Source organism: Maniola hyperantus, chromosome 8 (assembly GCF_902806685.2).
Source record: "Maniola hyperantus chromosome 8, iAphHyp1.2, whole genome shotgun sequence".
In the NCBI taxonomy this organism is placed as follows: domain Eukaryota; kingdom Metazoa; phylum Arthropoda; class Insecta; order Lepidoptera; family Nymphalidae; genus Maniola; species Maniola hyperantus.
In genome coordinates this window covers 4,726,922-4,749,885 of record NC_048543.1, presented here as the reverse complement: position 1 = coordinate 4,749,885, position 22,964 = coordinate 4,726,922, and the positions used below count along the sequence as shown (strand labels likewise).

Here is a 22,964-nt window from a genome sequence, read left to right as displayed (position 1 = left end):
GACTCCAAATCTTATTACACTTTATAAGAGCACCGCCAGCGGAATTATTGTAAAGGGGTAATATTGCGCCTCTTCTTTATTTGTTTACGGCCAAGTATGGTTTGGTGGGAAGCTTCGGCCGTAGCTAGTTATCATCCTACCAGCAAAGCCGTGCCGCCAAGCGTTTAGCGTTCCGATGCCGTGCAGAAACCAAAGGGGCATGTTAGCCCGCTTTCATTTTAGACTGCAACGTTGCAACGTGCCTAGCGTTTACGCGTCCCATCTTAGGCCACATCATCACTTTCCATCAGGTGTGATTGTGGTCAAGCGCATACCTATAATGATAAAAAAGGTGTGATTGCAATCAAGTGCTAACTTGTTCTGAACGAAAAAAGGTGAAGTACAGTTATAAGTGGGAGCGAGTGATCAAACCATATCGACACAGACTTGAAATGGCATACTCTCCAAGTCTCCGCGATCAGAGTAATAAATTATGCTAATGATCCTACTCTTTCCTTAGGCTTAGTTTGTACTTTGTACCTTATAACTTTTTTGGCGTAGGTAAAAGTGTGAAGAAAGGGCCCCTGGAGGTTCGTCTTAATCTTAGAAATAGATACAATCAGTATAAAGGTAAATATTGGCTAAGCAATTTAGTTCCAACTTGGTTACAAAGACCCTTGAAGGTATTTAGATTTCAGGCAATTATGATAATTTTGTGTTCTGAGTGTACGTAACCTAAATGCTTATATAGACTAACTAAACTATAACATAAAGCTTTTCATTCTTTAATAAAAACTGTAAAAAAACATTTTAAAGTATAAATTAAAATTAAAATGTATCTACTGTGGTAAAAATTGAGTAGAAGTCATGAAAACAAAGCAAACGAGTCCAAATTCGACTGTCCTGCTATAATATTATGCTATTAAGTAGAGAGTTCCACAGTACACCTCCATACCTCCATCATCAGAGATGCTCAATGGAACCATAGTAATCTATTGTCATTCAAACCGCACGTCTGCAAAATTTCAACTCAATGGAATATTTGGAAGTACCCGAAAAATCTGTTACCAATTTCGACGGAATGGCAATAATCTAAAATATATAAAAGGAAAAGGTGACTGACTGACTGATCTAGCAACGCAAAGCTCAAACTACTGGACGGATCGGGCTGAAATTCGGCATGCAGAGAGCTATTGTGACGTAGGCATCCGATCAGAAAGGATTTTTGAGAATTCAACCCGTAAGTGGGTGAAATAGGGTTTTGAATTTGTATAGTCCACGCGGGCGAAGTCGCGAGCATAAGCTAGTTGGCGATATGCGAACATGTAAACTTAAAAAAAAAAAAAACCGACTTCGTTACATAAACACTAAAAATTGAAAAATAATTTAATTTATTACCGAATATATTATGTATACAAGAGTTATTATAGTTCCATAATAATACTTTTTGGTGCCGGTGCCAATTAGCTTTAGCTGCGCAAATCGTCTAGACTTCATATTTTTATGGGACTCCACAATGGCACCTCATTGGCACCGACCCCAAAAAATATTATTATGGAACTATATTAACTCTTGTATACATAATATATTCGGTAATAAATTAAATTATTTTTCAATTTTTAGTGTTTATGTAACGAAGTCGGTTTTTATTTTTTTTGTAAAAAATTTTTATTTCACAATTTTTAGTGGCCCCATGGAATTATGCTATGACTGGTTAAAAATCTACTGTTTACTAAGCTATTACACTGATCGCGAGCAATTTACTCTTATCCGTTGAGGAGTTCCAGTATCTATCTTCGAAGATGTTCATCAGATCTTCACCAAATTGAAATGGGACCAACTTTGAAGTATACCCTTTTAAACAAAAAAAGAATTTTCAAAATCGGTCCAGGCGTTTTTGAGTAATCGGGGAACATACATAAAAAATAAAAAAAATAAAAAAAAAAGATTCCGACGAATTGAGAACCTCCTCCTTTTTTTGAAGTCGGTTAATAAAAAGCTTTTTATAAGATTCAGAAATACCTATACTACATGGCAGTATTATAATATGCAAACCGATATAAAGTGAATGGATTTTCTAGCTGGATAACACAAACTACAGCCATACAGTCCTAGATAAAAGTAGTATAAGGCGAGATTTTAAATTTGGACGTGCCAGGTATTTTAAGCTTCTATTCTATCCGCCCGACGGCATTGCACGTATGAGCATTGTTGTAGAAACGAACTTATTTTTCCGATGCTCGGACAACTGGATTTTGGAAAGTGGCCACGCTTTTTAGGGTTCCGTACCTCAAAAGGAAAACAACCCTTATAGGATACTTCCCGTTGACCTAGAATCTTGAAATTTGGCAGGGAGGTAATTCTTATAGGACACGTAAAGGGAAAAATCCGACAACAATGAATTTGTGGTTACATCACAGAAAAAGTAAAAAATGTGATCATGAACAAATAATTATTATTTTCAAAGATCGCTATACCAAGTGATACCCTATCATAGAAAGGGCTTTACCTATACATTCTAAAACAGATTTTTAATTATGTTTACCTACGCATATAATAGTCTTTAATTTATTGTGCAAAATTTCGAAAAAATACGACTGTAGTACGGAACCCTCGATGTGCGAGTCTGACTCGCACTTGGCCGGTTTTTTTGTCATTCAGTGTAGTTCTGGCAAGCTATTGTCTAAGGGAATAGGCGTTTTGGGAAAAGCTGTTCAGAATAGAAACGGTAGTCCGCAGGCGATTATATTTCCTTTATTTGAGAAATCGACTACTTAGCTCGATGGTGAAATTACTTCATTAAGTAGATATTATGAGATAGATGGCTCTGATATCGCACACTACAGCACAGACAACCGTATACGCAATGAATTTTTCATGAATTTGAAAATCCAAATTTTTAAAGTCGTCAGCGTGTGTAGGTCCTAGGTGTTTAATTTTTAAATAGATTACTTCAATTATTTATTTTATCCATACTTCCATACTAATATTATATAAAAGTGTTTCTGTCTGTCTGTCTGTTAGCTTTTCACGGTCCATCCGTTTAACCGATGTTAATGAAAGCCCCTTGACGGAAGCTAATTAATTTGTAGATTAGATTCCATCACGAGGACGGAAATACAGGCTACTTTTTATTCCGGAAGGAGTTCCCACCGGATATTTAAAAAAATATTCACGAGGACGAAGTCGCGGGCATCTATAGGCATATTAAGTCCAAAGGCGAAATGCCGGCACATCGCAATTGGCCTAGGCCATTTTAGGAATGACGCGAATGTTTAGTCTAAAGCTTCACCTTTCACATAACGAGTTTTCAGAGCAATCTAGAAGTAGGTACCTTATATATCCCTAGTCCAAACCCAAATAAGTAAAACAGAGTTTTGACTTTTTAGTGCCTAAGATCCTAGTCCAAAACTGAATTGGTATTGTCCGTTTCCAGGGTGCAAGCTATCCCTGTACCAAATCTCGTCAAAAATCCATGAGGCGGTTGGGCCGTGAAAATTTTACTGACAAATAGGCAGGCAGACACACTTTCGCATTTGTAATAAGTATTAGATTGTCATAAAACCTTTGAATGTAGGTGGTATCAGTACCGTTATTATAAATGCGAAAGTGTGTTTGTTTGTTGGTTTATTGGTTTGTTGGTTTGTTGGTTTGTTGGTTTGTTCTTCAATCACGTCGCAACGGTGCAACGGATTGACGTGATTTTTTGCATGGGTATAGATAAAGACCTGGAGTATGACATAGGCTAATTTTTATCCCGGAAAATCTAAGAGTTCCCACGGGATTTTTAAAAACCTATTTCCACGCGGACGAAGTCGCGGGCATCAGCTAGTCTGTAATATTGAAATTGCCGTGCTTATGCGCATGGAGTTGCCGCGACTTCGTGCGCATAAGCACGGCAACTTCCATATAAATTACAAATTCAAACGGTCGCAGCCGACTAAGTTGCCGGGCGTCTAGTCGACCGTGCCTAATGGGTCTTACTGAAGATAGCGATTTAAATTTATAAAAAGTAAGCAAGCAATCTACATAAGCAGCTTTATTAAAACGAGACGAAAATATTATGCTAATCCTCTCCATTACAGGGACGAGCAATGACCTGCCAAAATGACTTCTGCCATCATTAATTCACACAATGACGGCTCATTTATCCGCCTCCCGAATTCTCCATCCAAATAATATTTTATGCTAAGTCATAAGCATATTTGTCGGATATATTTATCTACTGGCATGATTATGTTTTATTAGCTTTAGCCCACGACTTTGCCCGCATGGATTAAAGTTATATACAGATATTTCTTCCAGGATATAAAAACGATAAAAAATAACTAGTGTCACTCTTCAACTTTAACTATGTCTGCAAGTAAAATCTCAAATCAAAAAATCATACCTACTTACATACCTACTACAGAACGGTAGGTAGGTGATACATATATTCATGGCTTTAACAAATTATTGATATACTCCTAGGTTAGCTAACTTCAATTTTAGACTGCAACATCACTGGTGACTAACAATCAAGAGCTTAATAATTGAAGACTGCCAATCGAGGTGAGGGGGGTTGATAGGAGGGTATTGAGGGGAGGGATGATTAATCAAAGATTGGTCACTTCCACTACGTTACCAGTAGAAGATTAATTTATGATGGTTTCCGTACAAAATCCAGCTTTTCTTAGAGCCAAAGCACACGCGATATTTAGTGCGCCACGCCAGCGGTAAGCGATTTTGTTTATTTTTTTACACTGATGCTGCATTGCAAATTGGTGATTTTATTGGATGGAGGTATGAATATTACGCATTTTAGCGATTGTTTCGATGCTGCAACATTTTAGCGAATTGTTGCTTTTGAGCGTGTCAGTATAACGCCCAGTTGCTACGACTGGTGTTAAAAAGTTTTAAGTGAAAAACTCTTAGCCTCGTAGCATATTATTATCTTTGAAAAACGTTAATAATATAACCATGTGCTTAGTACAAGATTTTACATCTCACCAACGTTGGTAGAATTCGAGCGTCAAAATGGAAGTATACTAGATGATGCCCGGGACTTCGGCCGCGTAGATTTATGTTTTTTAAAAGTCCTGTGGTGTTGCTTTTCCGAGAGAAATGTCCGTGTCCGTCCTCGGGATATAAGCTAACTCTGTACCAAATTTCATTAAAATCGGTTAAATTGTTGGGCTATGAAAAGCTAGGAGACAAGTCACTTTCACATTTATAATAGGTATTAAATAGGTACTATGGATTATTATCTACTTATATGTATACAGCTGTGATGGATCTTCCCACGTCATACACTCCGCACGAGTTTCTACTATCCAGACGTTCGTTGGTTGATAGTCTTTATAAAATGTGCTAAAATTATCGTGTATGCTGTGGCCCTTAGGAGCGTGACATAATCGATTTACTATCAAATCAGTCATTGTAATCCTTTCGTAAGTCACGGCGTGTGGAAAAGTTGCAGGATCGGATAATCTTGATGGAATTCTCTCAACGCGTTACGGCCCTAACACACTGGGACACCATGGCGATGACGCTGGGAAACCTCATTTGGCTACCGACTTACGGTAGGTAGCCAAATGAGGTTGCCAATGACGAGTAGCACTACAACACAATAGTAGTGAACACAAAAATGCGGGCGTTCTTTCTGGCCGTCAGATGGCTACTGAGTGAGGGAGGCATAGCTTACTTAAATACAAAATACTGGCAAATTTGCTACGCGTAGCCAGGTCGCCAGAGTATCCAATCTTCACGTAAAGACCGGTCGGTTGTGGCTACATTTCCAAATTGGCAACGTCGCCAGACCGTAGGCTAGTGAGTTAACTGTCATACATTTCAAAACGAATTATTTGGATACGTAGCCGGCGAGGTCACCATGGCGTCCCAGTGTGTTAGTGCCACAGGCTAATACCTACGTTTCGATGGAATGATTACGTTGCGCCGTCTCAAGGAATAAGATGGAATTATAAAGAGATTTGCGTCGCTTTATTCGAGCGGTGGTATTGAATACGAATATTGCTTTTTGGTAGACACGCTACAGACTAAGTATGTGTGTATAGAAACAGACTGTGTGTGCAATAAATTAAGGTACCTTATTTTAACGTGATTGCACACAAAGACCCACAAGACTCATTGGACGTGTAAGGTCCCACAAAACGTACCCATGTTTCTATAATAATGTGATAATAATGCTCTCCTGGTCAAAGTTAAGTCACGGTGGCTTAGCTTACACTGCATCATCACTTACCACCAGTCATGACTCACTCACTGATTGAATCATCAACCCCCAGCCCAAATTCTTGGACCTTGAAAGTTGAAAATTTGAAAGAGGCTCCCTTTATATTGTAGACAAAGAAAAGGTCCGATTTTTGTGGATTCACACAGGAGAGAGTATTAAAGGGTTTAACATTTTCGTCCAGAAAAGCCGCGGGTGGTCGCTAGTTCTACCGTATGGACGATTTATTGTGTGTGTAAATTAAACTAGGGTCGTATAGCAAAACAGTAATCTACGTGTTTCGAAACCCACATCGATCATTGACCGTTTGAAGAAGATAGATCCCTTGTACGAGTTTACGTACGAGACCTCGTATCTCTGTAATCAATCATTACGGTTAGGGTTGTTTCAATAAAATATTAATATCGATGGAGTTCTGCACATCGAGAGTATCGCAGATTATCCAACCATCTCATGACTAAGGAACCCAAACGAGTTCGAGACTTTACACGGATTTATCGGGCTTACACCGACTTCTTATTTAATTTTTGATAAAAAAAATAAACTAAATTATCCTTACTTTTCTATTTATATAAATAAAAATGAATCGCTGAAATGTATGTACTCGCATTACTTCAGGACGACTGCACCAAATTGGTTAGTTAAAATAATACTTAATTCTTTTTTTTTTGTGTTTGTTTATTGTCAGGACAAGATTCGCATGAACGAAATTTTTTGGAAAATCCACGGATAATACAATAAAAAATATAAAATGTGTGCACATGACGATTAAATAACTGGTTCATTGATAGTTTATCGATATCGATAAGTAGTTCTTGACAGGTCTAATAAATAATTACGCTCATTAATATTAAATTTGGTATGTCTTTGTGAAACCAAATCTCCTATCCAAATAACTACTGGCCGCAACATACTACGGAGATTAAAGGAAATGCTTACGCCATTAATATATACTATATAGCACACGTATGAATCGTATAATTATTATAAAAATGGAGCCAAGCCGAATAAAATTGAAATGAATTCCGTTTTATTTTCGCGGTTCCATCAGCGTTCTTTGAATGTTATGTGATCATTACGTGAGTGCCTACATCTCAGACTAATTTTACATGACTACGTAGGTACGTGATCTTCATCTCTAAGGGCCAATTTTCCAATAGCCAAAAAAATGAGGACTATATTTGAAGTTTTGACGGTTTTAATTAAAAATTCTAAGTGGATTTCAATGTGGTTTTCAGCTTCATTAAGAAGATATTGCGAGAACGGTAAGGCAGGTTAAGTGCCTCTTGTTAAGTCTCTTATATTGAAATGTATAAAAAAGGTAAGCTCACCCGTGTAAAGTTGGGGCGAGTCAATTTACGGTCAATCTATCCGTAATCTGCCGATAAGTTACTTAACGATATTGTTAACTATTGTCAAAAAAGACTATATTTTACTTGGCACCATTCCACGCGAATTCCATTCCATTTCGTCAAAATCGGTTTAAAGGGTTGGCTGTGAAAAGTTGCAGATAGACAGACAGACACACTTTCGAATTTAAAATATTAAATTAATTAAATTGTCGGATTTAGTTAAGTCTAAGTAAAGAATATCAAGTACTGTTCTTTTTGAAATTAAATTGGCCAAGTTTGCTGAATTTTTTTCCTTTGCTATTTCATTTTCTGTTATTTCATTGCATACCTTGGCAGCGGCAATAGACGGCACCGTTAGTTGCTTCATTTTCTTTTATAGCACTCCTTGTACACCTGGAGCATATTGAAACTAATATTTAATAACGACCGGGATATAGGTTTAAAAGCGGCAATACACGGACAGCTTGCGCAGTTAATTGTTGAATGGAAAGAAAGAAAGAAAAAGAAAGAAAGAAAGAAAAAATTGTTATAATTATATTCAAAAATTGGTGTGCTAAGCAAATTAACCCAAACGCTATGGGATACGGCGCGGTGCAGTAAGTAATGTCATACTTTTAGCCCATTGAAGTGCCTACGTGCTACGTGCTACGAAGCTGCTGCTCCAGACCACTCCGCTTTCGCGTTGATGGGGATAAAGTTCTAATAACCGTTCTCGTTGATGGGGATAAAATCCGTTCTAACCCAAACAACACGCAGTACTTAAGCGAACTAATGCGAACACGACACACGTGTTCGCATTAGTTCGCTTAAGTACTGCGTTTTGGACCGCTCGAAGCGGCCTCTTGTATGACGATGAAAGAAGATTGTATTTCGCTATACAATCACATAAGCGGTGATAGCCTAGTGGTTAAGACGTCAGTCTCCTATTCGGGAGGTCGGGTGTTCGATCTTGGGCACGCAGCTCTAACTTTTCGGAGTTATGTGAATTTTAAGCATTTAAATATCATATCATGGTCTAACGGTGAAGGAAAACATTGTGATGAAATCTGCGTGCCTGAGAGTTCTTCGTATAGTTCTCAAAGGTGTGTGAAGTCTGCCAATCCACTTCTTGGCCAGCGTGGTGGACTATGGTCAAATGCTTCTTATCCATGTTCAGTAGTGAGCCGGCGATGGGTTGATGATGATGATGATGCTGTCATAGCTCGAAGCGGTCAGTCATGATTGGTCATGACTATGTACGAGCTGCCCATGTATGGCCGCTCTTATAGTTTATCTTAAAGCTTCAAGTACCCACCAATATGGCAGCTTAACCCGCCGAGGCTTCGCACATTTGAGATAGTTGATAGTTACTTATTTGATTCATAAATGCGAAAGTGTTTTTTTTTGTTAGTCGGACCCCATTGAAGTAAGTATAAATGTTTGAACCTCAATATCGCAAGGCACTTCGAAGCAGCGGATTGACGGGATTTTTTTATCCCGAAAAACCAAAGTGTTCCCACGAATTTTTTGAAAACGAAAATCGTCGTAGTAGATGAAAAATTGCGTTCATCGTCTAGTAGAAATTTAAAACACAATATAAGTGTAGAGGTTCCTTCACTTATGACCTAACATTCGTGATTCAATAACATACTCTACATAAAGGGCGCACGAACCACTTTTATATGAGTTTTATAATATCCGGACAGCTAATGGGTTTTAAATTGAATTCTGATTCTAAAGTCGAGTGGGAAACGGCTGTTCAAATACAGCCTACAATCACACTATAAATATTAAAACGCTCTTTGGTATAATTACACTGTTTTGGTTTAATGTTTACTTATCCATTTGAATGCTGGTATACAATGACAGTTTATCAGCTAACAGATAACATCAGCTCTGTATTCATATTAGGCGCTAGCGGATACCCGGCGTGACGTGCTACAACGCTAAAAATACTCTAACACCATCTTCCCATTATTGCCTTTCTAATAAAACCAGTTTGTGGCACATCGGTTGGATGGTTTCAAAGTTTATAACGGTAACACTGGTAAAAACGTTTAGTGTGTTTATAGACTAGTTGACCCGTTCTGGCTCCGCCCGGATTAGCCGCTTTGACTTTGATTGCTACTTATAATGACGTAGGCATCCGCTAAGAACGGATTTTTGAAAATTCAACCCTCTGGGAAATAGGGGTTTGAAATTTTTGTAGTCCACGCGGACGAAGTCGCGAGCATAAGCTAGTAATACATATTATATGTAAGGTAGATTAAGCTGCCCACGCGTTCGACGTTAACATGAACCAAATTTCTATCTCAATTAATGTTTCAGTAGGTAAATATTCGCTTTATTAAACACTTGCAAAACAATCCTGTAAGATATTCTTGTCGTGTGGCAGTTTAGCAATTAATAATCAATTTTCCCGTGAATCTCCTTACTTGTTTGTATTTGAGCAAGTGAGTCTTGACTGGCTTGATGCTAGCGTCGCGCGCACCCTGTATTGGGCAGTCGCCCCTTAACCGCCTGTTGTACGCTTGTTCGCTACCCCGTGCCGTCAGAGCTACGAACTTAGTGAACGTTATAAATAAAATATCGTAGACGTGTAAAACTATATTAGATACATCAATAAGTATACCATAAGAAACATTGAAATATTGTGTAAGTGATGCGTTAGTGTGAGTTTGTCTGAAAAATCTGTGTTAAGCAATTGATAACATTTAAAAAGTTGAACCATGAGTCGTGAAAGGATATGGAACATTTCGCGGATACTTTTTCTTCTGCATTTATTACAAGGTAATGTATTAGAAAACATCATAATTATTATGTTGTTACAAACTGTTTCTCATGTAATCTTAACTTACTAATAAATAAAATTGAAGTGTCTGTCTGTAATCTCGAAATAACTACCTCAAATTAAGCTCGTATGGTTATTTGAACTGTATCGTCTGTCTGTCTGTCTGTTTGAACGGGCTAATCTCCGGAACGGCTGAACCAATTTTTACGGGACTTTCACAGGCAAGTAAAGGATTAATCAGTAAGTAACATAAGCTACTTTTTTAACCGACTTTCAAAAAAGGAAGGGTAATTTTTGGTTCCATAAAAAAATTTGATTCCAACTTCTGAATCCGAATTTAGTAACTGACAGTTATAAATTGATATTGGAGATATCTATACCTACTAAGTGTAGATTATCGTTGCTTGAGGACCCAACTCCTCATCCCTGATGCTGTAAGGAATCGCATTCTTAAATCACGGTTATGCCACGGGATTTTTAAAAAATCATGCGTTTAAATGCTTTTAGGAAATTTGGTACTATGATATCTTGCATCGCGGGGACGGGCTACCACGGATAGGCTACTTTTTGTCCTGGAAAATCAAAAGTTCCCTTGGGATTTTTAAAAACCTAAATCCACGCGAGCGATGCCGCAGGCATCAGCTAGTAGTACATGAAAACTGTTGACTGCTATTAGACTAAGAGCCCGTGAGGGCCAGACCTTCTTTATTTTATAAAAGCTGAAAGTTTCTATGCGCATTGTGCCCAACACAGGTAGGAGCGATCAGCGACTAGGTGTATAAAATCTTTCGTCAAAGTATAAAGTGTAATTTTATTATATTAATTTCTTTCTTCTTCTTCAAGTGCCATCTCCTACCGGAGGTTGGCAATCATTAAGGCTAACTGGATCTTGTTTACTGCTGCCATAAACAGTGATCTTGTACTCATGTTAAACCACTGGCGAAGGTTCTTGAGCCAGGATATTTGTCTACGGCCAGGTCTACCTCTGCCTTTTATCTTGCCCTGTATTATAAGCTGTAGTAGATCGTATTTTGGGTTGCGCATAACATGGCCCAGATATTCGAGCTTTCTCCTTTGCACACATTTGAGTAACTCAGTGGACCTCCCCATTCTTTGCAGCACGGTGGTATTGCGTACACGATCTCTCCATGAGATTCGCAACATTCGCCTGTACACCCACATCTCGAACGCCTCCAGCTTGTTGCTCATCGCTTGCGTTAATGTCCAGGCTTGGACTCCATACAATAAAACTGAGAAAACATAGCACCGTGCCAACCGCATCCGAAGCGGTATTTTTAAATTGCGGTCACAGAGAACTCTTTTTAGCTTTATAAAAGCGTTTCTTGCCTGTTCAATACGGCACCGTATTTCCAGACTGTGGTCGCCGGTTTTGTCAATCATGGTTCCCAAGTACCGATACCGTTGGACTCTTTCCAAATTTCCATGGTTGAGATACAAGGAGGTGTTCAGATTAATTTCTTACCTTCTTAGAAATCACGTCATGCATTACCAGATATTTAGTATCGTGGCACCCTTACACTTTAACAATTTACTAAAGAAAAGAAAGAAATCGTTAAAACAATCGGGTTCCTCAAGGATAGGGAGTAATATTTTAAAATCATTCTGGACTAACAATTTATGACAAAGTTCACGGCGGTTACGCCATCTCTATAGAAAGTGGAGTTTATTATAGAAGACAATAATAATTACTTTCTTTGTGGGCTTCGTCTTGCTTTGGTTAGAAAGGATAAAATTATGTTATGTATTATTTATGAACAAACAAGTTGAATTACGGCACCGTAAAAAGTGTTTTATACCTACTATACATCACTACCTCATTTCAAAGCGGAAACTAGAATCAAACTTTTAGCTTTGACGTTGATGACATCTTTCAGTTTGTAACGTGAACGCCTTAAACGTGGTTAGTGAAAAGTTTCGCCTTATATGAAAACTTTTGGCCTAAGAGCCAGTGCGTGCCAGACTTTGCTTATTTTATAAAAGCCGAAAGTTTCTCTTCGTATTGTCCCCAACACTCGGAGCAACGTTTGTTTGGATATTTGTTTAGATCAGGTGAAAAATCTTACGTCAAAGTATGATGTCTAATTTTTTCTTCAGAATAGTGTTAGAAATCACATCATGCATTGCCAGACACAGTATGGTAGCAGCTCCCTGCCAGACACCTTTAAAGTTTAATAAATTATTAATGCTAAGTGTCTGGCAGGGGTTCCCACGACACTAAGTGTCTGGCAATGCATGACGTGATTACAAACACTACTCCGAAGAAAATTTAAAAAGTTAGACTTCATAGTTTGACGTGAGATTTTTTACACCTTTATTACCTACCTGTTATCTCCCAAAGCTACCATAATCCAAAAAAAACGCGCAAACAAATCCTCCCAGTGTTGGGGACAATACGCATAGAAATTTTCAGCTTTTATAAAATAAGGAAGGTCTGGCACGCGCAGGCTCTCTCTATTTTAACATACCTACTCGTCAGATCGTATTCTGAGCGCTACGTGACACTGCGGAATTACATTATTCTGCCTATACATGTAATATCGTTAATCCATACTGATAATAATACCATTTAACAATCGTATGTTTGTATAAGTATTTACATTTATGTTCAAATGGGTTCAAATTGCCTAAATAAATAACTATTATTATTAAAAAGAAATACTGTAAATGCGAAAGTATGTCTGCTACAGTTTCACAGCCTATCCGTTTAACCGATTTGGACGAAAGGTACAGAGATAGCTTGCACCTCAGGAACACCGGAAGATTTTTGTTCCGAAAAATCGAAGATTTTTTAAAACCTAAATCCACGTGGACATAGGCGCGGGTGGCTATTTGGTACAAAGATAGCTTGCATCTCGGTCACAAATATAGGCTAGTTTTTTCGCCAGAAAATCGTAGAGTTCCCACAGGATTTGCATAAAACCAAAATCTACGCGACCGAAGTCGCTTGTATTGTCTAGTCCATAGATACTTTTATTTAAAAGGATAAACTATCTGACATTATTATTATCAACGTACAAATCAAACCACTGGACCAAAAACTTGATATTTTGCATGCAGGTTTTATATATAACTAGCTTATGCTCGCGACTTCGTCCGCGTGGACTATAAAATTTCAATATGAATCATAGGTAGGGTAAAATAGGGCTTTAAAATTTGTGTGGTCGCTCAGATGAAGTTGCAGGCATGTGTTGTCTTATATGTAAGTATAGATTATATTATTACGCATAGGCAAAGTAACTCCAATGTCACGTAGCGTTCAGGGTTTCAGGAGTAGGTACCGCTATCGTTTTTCACATAGAAGGAAACTTTTCAGTAATCACGTTTAGGTGTTTAGGTTGTGACGTTGCCAACAAAAATATGATGTTGTCAGACTGAAAGCTAAAAGTTTGATTTGAAAAGTTTCCGCTTTAAAATGAGATACACTTGTTTTAGTATATTTTTACACTACACTAAAGATTTTAAAAACTCAACTGCTTGAGTCATAAGGTATCTCTCTGGTAGAAATAGAGCAACTACAAAAGATATGCACTAGTTATCCATCACCGTATCAACCCATCGCTAACCCACAACTGAGATGCCTACTCTCAGAACGAGAAGGGTTTAGGACGTAGTCCACTATGCTGACCAAGCGCCGATTGGCATATTTTACACATCTTTGAGAATATTATGCAAAACTTCGCCCAGGTTACCTCACTATGCTTTTTCTTCACCGTTGAAAGATAATCTCCTAAGACAAGGGCTCTCCTAGTTTAGGGGCCAGGATTCCATGAAAGTTATTTGTCACCAATTTCTGATCAATTCATATAAAAAAATCACTTTTGGTTATTTAAGATTCCCTGCTGATAAATTTTCTCATGATAATAAATTTGCTATGTAAAGGCAAAATCTTCACAAAAATAGAATTCATAAATAACATTATAACAGCATACACGGGTTCTTAATTATGTGAGCGCGGTACAAGTAAATAATTACTGTAATATACGGGTCTACCTTCGCCTCACGAATACTCGCAAAATAATGATCTTTTATCTTAATTGATCTATTTTAGCCGTTTGTATGTGAATCTATTTATCTATTATATCTGGAAATCACGAATACTCGCAAAATAATGATCTTTTATCTTCATAATTGATCTATTTTAGCCGTTTGTATGTGAATCAATTTATCTATTATATCTGGAAATTGACGGCTAAAATGCCACTAAAATAAGCAATATAATGTACCCAAGTAGAAATAAAAAAGCGGCCCCTAATAGCCTAGTGGCTAGGACGTCGGCCTCCTATTCGGTAGGTCAGGAGGTTCGAACCCGGGCACACACCCCTTATCGGAGCTATGTGCGTTATTTAAGCAAGTGATATATTATTGTAATTGCAACGGTAGGTGAAGGAAAATATCATGAGGAAACCGACATGCCTAAGAGTTCTCCGTAATGTTCTCAAAGGTGTGTGAAGTCTGCCGATTCGCACTGGGCCAGCATGGCAGACTATGGCCTAAGCCCTTCTCATTCTGAGAGGAGACTCGTGCTTAGGGACTCGTGTTGAGGGTCACAATGGGTTGACCATGATAATAATGCTGAAGTAGAAATAAAGTAAAATATTAATATTGCCAAAATCAATAAAAAGACATAGACGACGACCTATTCATATAAAAAAGAATGTACAGTTTATCTTTGTTTGTTTGTCTATTTGTCCCTTATGCGTTCCTATATCATTCATCCGATTGCGACGACAGTAATTGATTGAAGTAATTGACTACATCAAAAATAAATAATTTCTTAGTGATGATTAAATAGAGGATCTTCTAAAATAAGTATAATCAACGTTTTTTGTTAGTTTAAAGTGTAATAACCATTTTAAATTATCAATTAAACTAAAACAGTACGTCATTTGGATGTGACGTCACATACCATTATTTCATAGAATCGTTTCGCTTTGACGTTTGATAAAAAGTTACTGATTTGACTAGTTGTCTAATACCGTATTGTTGGCACGTACAATAGGTGACGCCCGAGTCGTTCAAACAAAAGTGGCTTTGCAACGCATGCCAGGCATTAGCTAAAAAAACCTATTTCAAAAAAAATATACATATTTTCAGAATATACAAAATTACCTATCCTCCATTCTATACCAAATAGCGTACACCACTGTGATTGTTCTGGCTGCCATATTGAGCTGTCATATTGGCACTTAAAGCTAAATTCGATACAATATTTTTGGCCATTTAATTTTGTATTCTCTGTTTTTGTTGATCATGTCCGTCATGTTATATTGAACGAGCCGTGTCCGCGAGTTCGACTGCGTGGATTTAGTTTTAAAATTCCCGTGGAGACTCTGATTTTACGTTCACCTTCATAACTCCTTCGGCCTGTGAAAGCGTGTTTGTTTATTGGTTTGTCCTCCAATCAAGCGGCGGATATAATTAAAGACCCGTAGAGTAATATAAGCCACTTTTTATCCTGAAAAAGGATTATGACCCCAAGTCATAATATTAAAGTTTAAGGGTGTCTGGCAGGGGTTGCCCAAGATACTAAGTGTCTGGCAATGCATGGCGTGATTTCTAATACTAATCCGAAGAAAATATTTAAAAAAATGACTTTATGCTTTGACGAAAGATTTTATATTATGTTTTTGTTACCTGTTATCGGCCAAAGCCACTATGATCCAAACTTTATAGTCGCTAATCGTGTCTCCCTGTGACTTAGAAACTTTCAGCTTTTATAAAATAATGAAGGTCTGGCCATCAATGGACCTCAGTCCAAATAAAATTGAAGTATTTTTGTCTGATAAATGATTATGATGATAATTCCTGAGTATATTATATTCCTGAGTAATATTTATACACGTACCTACTGATAATGTTGTACAACATTAAAAACTTTGCAGGCAGAACAGAACATGTTGCTTGATGTTTTAAAATTAACAAGCTACTTTGTTTGAAGCCCTCACTCGTAACGCTGAAGTATCATTTGCACCTGAAGCAACATTATTTTATTTATTTTTCACTGGGGTTTTTTTAGTATTCCATACTATAAAGAAAAAACCGGCCAAGTGCGAGTCAGACTCGCGCACTGAGGGTTCCGTACTTCATATTTGTTTGTTTGTTTGTATTTATTTATTTCGATTTAGACTCATTACAAGCGCTTACGAAAGTCAGATCGGCATAGAACAATACAATAATAAAATGATTGTACAAAATATGGCATATTATAATCTAGATAATACTAGTTAAAGATGGCATAAAAATTATTAAGTTACTCAAGCACCTTGTCGTATTTTGTAAAAAAATGACATAAATGCACTATAAAAAAGATAGGTACTCAAGCAAGTACATATTACCAGCATATTATATTATTATATACTTTTTTATTTGTTATTCTCTGTACATAATATAGTCTCTCCCTCCACCGAGTTTGTCTGTCTGTGTGTACATTTCGTTTTCATTTAGTTAACATCAATTGACATACTAATTATGCGAGGTTTAGGTATATAATTTACTTACAAAGATTATAAATTAGTCGAACGATAGGTCGAATAAGTCAGCGAAAATCCAGCTACCTAAGAGTTTTTCTGACAAATGCTGCTCAAACTGCTCGATTTGTATGGATTACCGTGGAATTGTTCCTTTCAAATACCTAGTACTAAAAAATCCTGACGCATTATGTCTTCTTCTAACAAGCAAAAATATTTATAATGAAAAATACAACGGAAAATCGAAGAAATATTTTCATGCTACCCGTGTTTGTGGATTACACCTGGATAGGTACTTTGTGCTACCTGCGCGTAGCTGGTATGGGTAACTAATCAGAATAAAAAAGTAATAAATAATTAAATAAATCTTTATTTGATAAAAAGTTACAAGATAAATACTAAGTAAACAATGGTTTGTTATTTATAAGGTATCTATTAAGTACACAAATACAGCTACTTTGTAAAAAAAATATATGTAAGTACTACATGTGTTCCCAAATCTAAAGTAACATCCAATTACCAAAAAATGCTTTATTTTTGTTGGATTGAAATCTCTGCCTGACGAGGTCGGTGAACTCTTGGGGCTGCCAAATTACGGGGGAAATCTTTAGGGAAGCCAACTGTGGGGATAAAAAATGGGGATTTATGTCTTACAAAATATGAAATTGCGAAGATGAACGTAAAACCTCTTATACTACGACGTTTTCCTATTTATTATCTATACTAATATTATACCTACCTAAATGCGAAAGTGTGTTTGTTTGTTTGTCATTCCTTCAAGCCCTAACTAAGCAACCAATCGACTTGATTTTTGGCATAAAGATAGATGAAAGGACGAAGAGTAACAGAGGCTACATTCCCACGGGATTTTTAAACACCTAATTCCACGCGGACGAAGTCGCGGGCATCAGCTAGTAAGGTATAAAACTATAACTGTGTTTATTTGTTTGTGGATACATCGCGCAAAACCAATGAATATATTACGAGATTTTCGCAGTTTAAAAGCAAATGATTATCTGCGCTGTTTGATCGAATCTTGTTGGATATGCCTAGCTTGATCAACGTTTCACGGCGCTAAAGCTCTCTCTGTTTTATCATTATTGCTGAGGATAGTGACCCCTTCCATAAGTTTCACTTTGTTTAAGGGGCTTTCTGGGTACAATAATGCTCCCAGAAGTTTCCGCAAAAAAATGCTAGCTTCCGCATAAAGCAAGACTAGTGCAGTAAAAACTAAAATATTCTGAGTGTTGTTGTTGAGTGAGTTGGCAACCCTATTTCGTAGCGACTGCTTATTTCTTATATGGATCTGCCTCGATAAGATAGTAGCAATAACTTTTTCAAATGCGTAGGGAGAGAATCGAGTTATGTTAAGGGAGGGTCCTTGAATAGGTTTGTTGGTTAACTGACACACCAAGGGTCGAAAATAGAAATGTTTATGTTAGCAATTTATTATTATTATTTTTGTTACACTGTTATTTATTTAAAACATCTTTATTACTTAATACTATGACAAAGAATAAAAAGTTAAATAATAATTAATTGAAGTTTTGAAAATTTCGTGAAAAATATGTAGGTAAAATAAAAATAATTAGTAATCAAGTTAGGAATGTATTGGAGAGATAGGACATATTACACTATGCGCAATAGATTCTATTTGTCGGGGCCGACACATACAGACGGGCGAGTTTTTTGACTCAACCTGCTTTATAGTGCCCGGCAAAAAACTTCGACCTGAAGCAGCGTAGCGGGAGAAAGTTGGCGAATCCGGGAAGCGAAAGTTGACGTATAAACCAATCGCGTGCACTCATGCCGACTGATCAACAAACCGGTGCGCCAACCTTCCTCGCACACAATATAAATATCAATAAATTTATTTCATGTGTAGATCACTTATAAGAACTTCTGTGAATTTGAATAGTATAAGTCATTAGTCATAAGTCTAACTTGTTGCACATTGCATTAAATAAAATAAAATAAAAATATAAAAACCAATCGCGTGCACTCGTCATTCGCCAGCCAATCGTGTCAATACTTAAGTTGTTTGACAGTACTTAGGTTGAAATTGGTATAATGGAGAAAATAAATGAAGGAAACGTAACGCGGCGCGCCTGGAAGCTCTTGGGTGAGCTGCGGTGTATGGCAAAGTAAATATAGCTTAGTTAGAGTTGCTGTCAAGAAAGACGCTGTGCTTTGGCTCCACTCCGCTCTGCAGGTATGCATTGCACCTAAGCGTATACGTATAGCCTCTTTAGCAGTTATATAGTAGGTATTTAAAGAAGAAGCTTAAGACGTAACGTTCATAGAACGGCGCCCTCAGACCAGTGACGGTGCCTTTAAATTAATTTTTAGAGCGACATGTCACAAGCGTATTGATGTACCTAAACCACAATATGTAAGCAGGACGATAAAATGATTTATTGCTACGTTCCTATATTGTTGTTATCATATAAAATTCATGATTGATGCGATACCTAGCCTCATCACTCACGTAAATGAGAAATAAATTTAATTTTTTTCAGTAAGTAATGCTTCCTTTTTATGCGGTAACTTGTAATATTCACCTGTTGCCCGGACAATTCTCCCGGGAGAAATTTTATCATCCCGGTGTATTCGTAACTTAACAATATTACATTATTTTCTCGAAAAGTTTATTCCAGAAACGACCTTTTTAAAATACCTGCGTACTTAATTTATTATTTATTTAAACTGTTAACCCTTGACTAAAACCGCTTAATCGCTTAGTAGCACAGTTTTGACGGTAGGGTGGTAACTAGCCACGGCTGAAGGCTCCCACCAGACCAGACAGGAGACAACTTAAAATTATAAATTCTTAATTTGCCTCTGCCGGGAATTGAACCCGGGACCTCCCACTTATAAGCGCTCACCACTGCGCAAGAGAATCGTCAGCGTCGATACTGTATAATATCTATAAATTACTAGCTGCCCTGGCGAACTTCGTTCCGCCTAACAGTCGATAAATTTTTTTTAAAATTTTATCTCTCCGTAAGAACCATCCTCGTACTTCAAGGAATATTATAAAAGGAATTAGCGAAATCGGTTCAGCTGTTCTCGAGATTTGCGATGACCAACATATTTAGTGATTCATTTTTTTATTATAGAATAGAAGTAGAAGAAGAATAACGAGATTTTCTAAAACCCTAAGCACACGTGCCACTCTCAGCAGAAACAAGTGGCCGGCAACTTTATGCCAGTACGGCAGGCTACTTACACATCTGCCGCAGGGGCAATCTAGGAATTTGATCCTAAATTGCCGCCTTGTTATGTGTATGGGTAAGCATGGGGTTACCTAGATTGTCCCTGCGGAAAGGGGGCAGGAGCGTAGACCTTCCTAGCTCCCTACATCGTCTGCGCCGCCCTGCCACACGATCGTGTGTGTAGCGCGATTGGAAAAATATCTCAATCAACTCGTTGATGATTCTAACGATACCTCATACCTACATCCAAATCTGTTTGGGCATTTAGAATAGAGGTGACCAATTTATTTATTAACCTGTTAATTTAACACATATTAAAGTTTGTTGATTAACTTCGATACTAAAACTTAACAATTTTAAATAAAAAAATATTATTAAATCAAAAAATACATATTATTATAGTTAGGACCTATACCTACGTTCTAAGTAGCTGCAGTAGGTACTTAAGTAGGTAGCGCGAAGATTCCAGGAAATTAAATTTCGAAGCGGGCGCGCGGTGCAAAACGCGCGCGCGACGAGATTATACCTACCGATTGCGACCGATTACGTCACGCGCTAAAAATACCGATACATTGAATATGGTTAAAAATAACAAGTCAACTAATGTTAAATTTAGCACCACATCGATATGATGATAAATTTAACATATCAAATGATTTTGTTGTTCCCATCGAATACCTACAAAGTGTTAACAAATAAGTTAAATAATTATGTTTTGTTATTTTTGTTGATGCTTTGATTAGATACATAAATAATACAATAGTCGAAATTTTTGTTATTTCTGTTTATTAACGATACTATTCGATTAACGATAGTGCGCGTTCATAGACTTTTTGCTAGTTTATTTTTTCGGGTAATTTGATGGTGTAGTTTATTTTGCTCACTTCGTTGTCTGTCCGTCCGGCCGTCCGTCTGTCTGTCTGTGCGTCCGTCCGTCCGTCTGTCTGTGCGTCCGTCCGTCCGTCTGTCTGTGCGTCATTCCGTCCGTCTATCTGTGCGTCCATCCGTCCGTCTGTCTGTGCGTCCGTCCGTCCGTCTGTCTGTGCGTCTGTCTGTCTGACTGTCTATCTGTCTGTCTGTCAAGAAACCTACAGGGTACTTCCCGTCGACCTAGAATCATGAATTTTTCAGGTAGGTAGGTACCTAGGTTTTATAACACACGCAAGGGGGAAAATTTGAAAACCGTAATTTCTGACGTCATCATCATCATCATCATCATCATCATCATCAACCGATAGACGTCCACTGCTGGACATAAGTCTCTTGGAGTGACTTCCACTCCACACGCCACGGTCTTGCGGCGCCTGAATCCAGCGGCTCCCTGCGACTCGTCTGGTTACATCACCAAAAATAAATTTAAATGTGTTCATGAAAGTAGTGTTCTCAATAATTTTCAAAGTAAGATGAAATCAAGTGGGGTAGGTATCGTGTTTTTTTTTAACTTAGCGGCAACGATAGTTGCAACAATGCATTGTAGCCAATAGTGAGCGAGCGTTAACCATTCAGAGATGATTGCGATCGTGACATTGTAGCTGTCATGTCAAAGTGGGCAGCAAAATGTAGGAAAGTAGACCCCACCTATAAGTACGCAACAGATCGATATAGCAATCTAACGCCCGACACAGCTACACAGCCCCCGCGCGAACCCGCTGCGGGTGACCTGCGGGTGTGCGAGGTGTCTCACCGCCACATACCCCAATCGCCATCTCAAACTGTCTCGGACTATAGGTGGGAAAACGCCGAAGAAAGAAACTCACTTAACTGAAAACATTACACTCCTTTTTTCGGCTTATTTAAATACTAAGTATATTTATATAATAGTAGAGATAACAATAGTTACCTAGTTGTGTGTGAAATTAACTGTATATAAAATAGTGCTCTTTGTAATCTTTCTTTAAAGAGAAAGAGCTTCTAAAGGATAATGGTTGAGTGATTTATTGAGTGCCCACGTTTATATTTCCTCCATTGCATTTTGTATTGTGTGGGAGGTAGAACAAAAAATGTAATAAGTATAATAGTTCCTTTATTTTTCTTTCTTATGCCAGAACAACACAGAGCGATATGAAGGCATGCCATAAGCAGGCCTGCTTATGGCATGCCTCACTCGATATAGTCACTCACTTCGAAAGTTGAAAATACTAATTATTAGTTCATGACCACAATTTAATTTTTTTTGTGTGATCTAACCCTAAATTCACGGTTTTCAGATTTTTACCCAAATGTCAGCTATAAGATCTACCTACCTGCCAAATTTCATGATTCTAGGTCAACGGGAAGTACCCTGTAGGTTTCTTGACAGACAGACGGACAGACAGACAGACAGACAACAAAGTGATCCTATGAGGGTTCCGTTTTTCCTTTGAGGTACGGAACCCTAAAAAGGAAAAGGTGACTGACTGACTGACTGACTGACTGACTAACTGACTGATCTATCAACGCACAGCTCAAACTAATGAACGGATCGGCATGCAGGTAGCTATTATAATTTATAACGTGGGCATCCGCTAAGAATGGACTTTTGAAAATCCAACTCCTAAGGGGGTGAAATAGGGGTTTGAAATTTGTGTAGTCCACGCGGATGAAGTCGCGAGCATCAGCTAGTTGCAAATAAAACATCTGACTAACGCTAGAGGTCAACGTACGTTGCGCAAGTAGGTCACTAGGAGTCAATGCCGCGTCGTACGTGGCTCCGAGTTTTGCACGCTATAGGTACATTGCGAGTTTGAAAAATACCAAATCAGTAAAACTACAAAATGAGACAAATGGTTATTGGTATTGGATTATGTTTAGGTTGTATAACAATAACGCTAAGTTTTTGCTAGCGTTCTGGTTACACGCTGTATATTTTCAGTTGCGTATTTGTAGATACGACCGAAAATAGTTGTTGTATGTTTCGATCGTTAAGGCCTCGGAGAACGTTAATGACTTTAA

The 22,964-nt window shown here is 37.7% G+C and overlaps 2 protein-coding genes across 4 annotated transcripts in view; one reads left to right on the top strand and one right to left on the bottom strand.

The window, feature by feature from the left end:
• The window catches only part of LOC117984287 (zinc finger protein draculin-like), a 321,299-nt gene that overhangs the window by 39,418 nt on the left and 258,917 nt on the right, over window positions 1–22,964 (bottom strand). The gene's annotated exons all lie outside the window — the stretch shown is intronic.
• The window catches only part of LOC117984558 (uncharacterized), a 68,926-nt gene that overhangs the window by 12,034 nt on the left and 33,928 nt on the right, over window positions 1–22,964 (top strand). For 2 of the 3 annotated variants that reach the window (XR_011237030.1, XM_069500331.1), the window contains exon 1: window positions 10,073–10,329. The exons of the other annotated variant lie outside the window; for it this stretch is intronic. Coding sequence is in view for 1 of the 2 variants with exons in the window: in XM_069500331.1 (XP_069356432.1) it covers window positions 10,269–10,329 (61 nt within the window). In the remaining variant the exon portion in view is untranslated. Of the gene's footprint in view, window positions 1–10,072; window positions 10,330–22,964 lie in introns of those variants that run through there. 3 annotated transcript variants of the gene reach the window in all.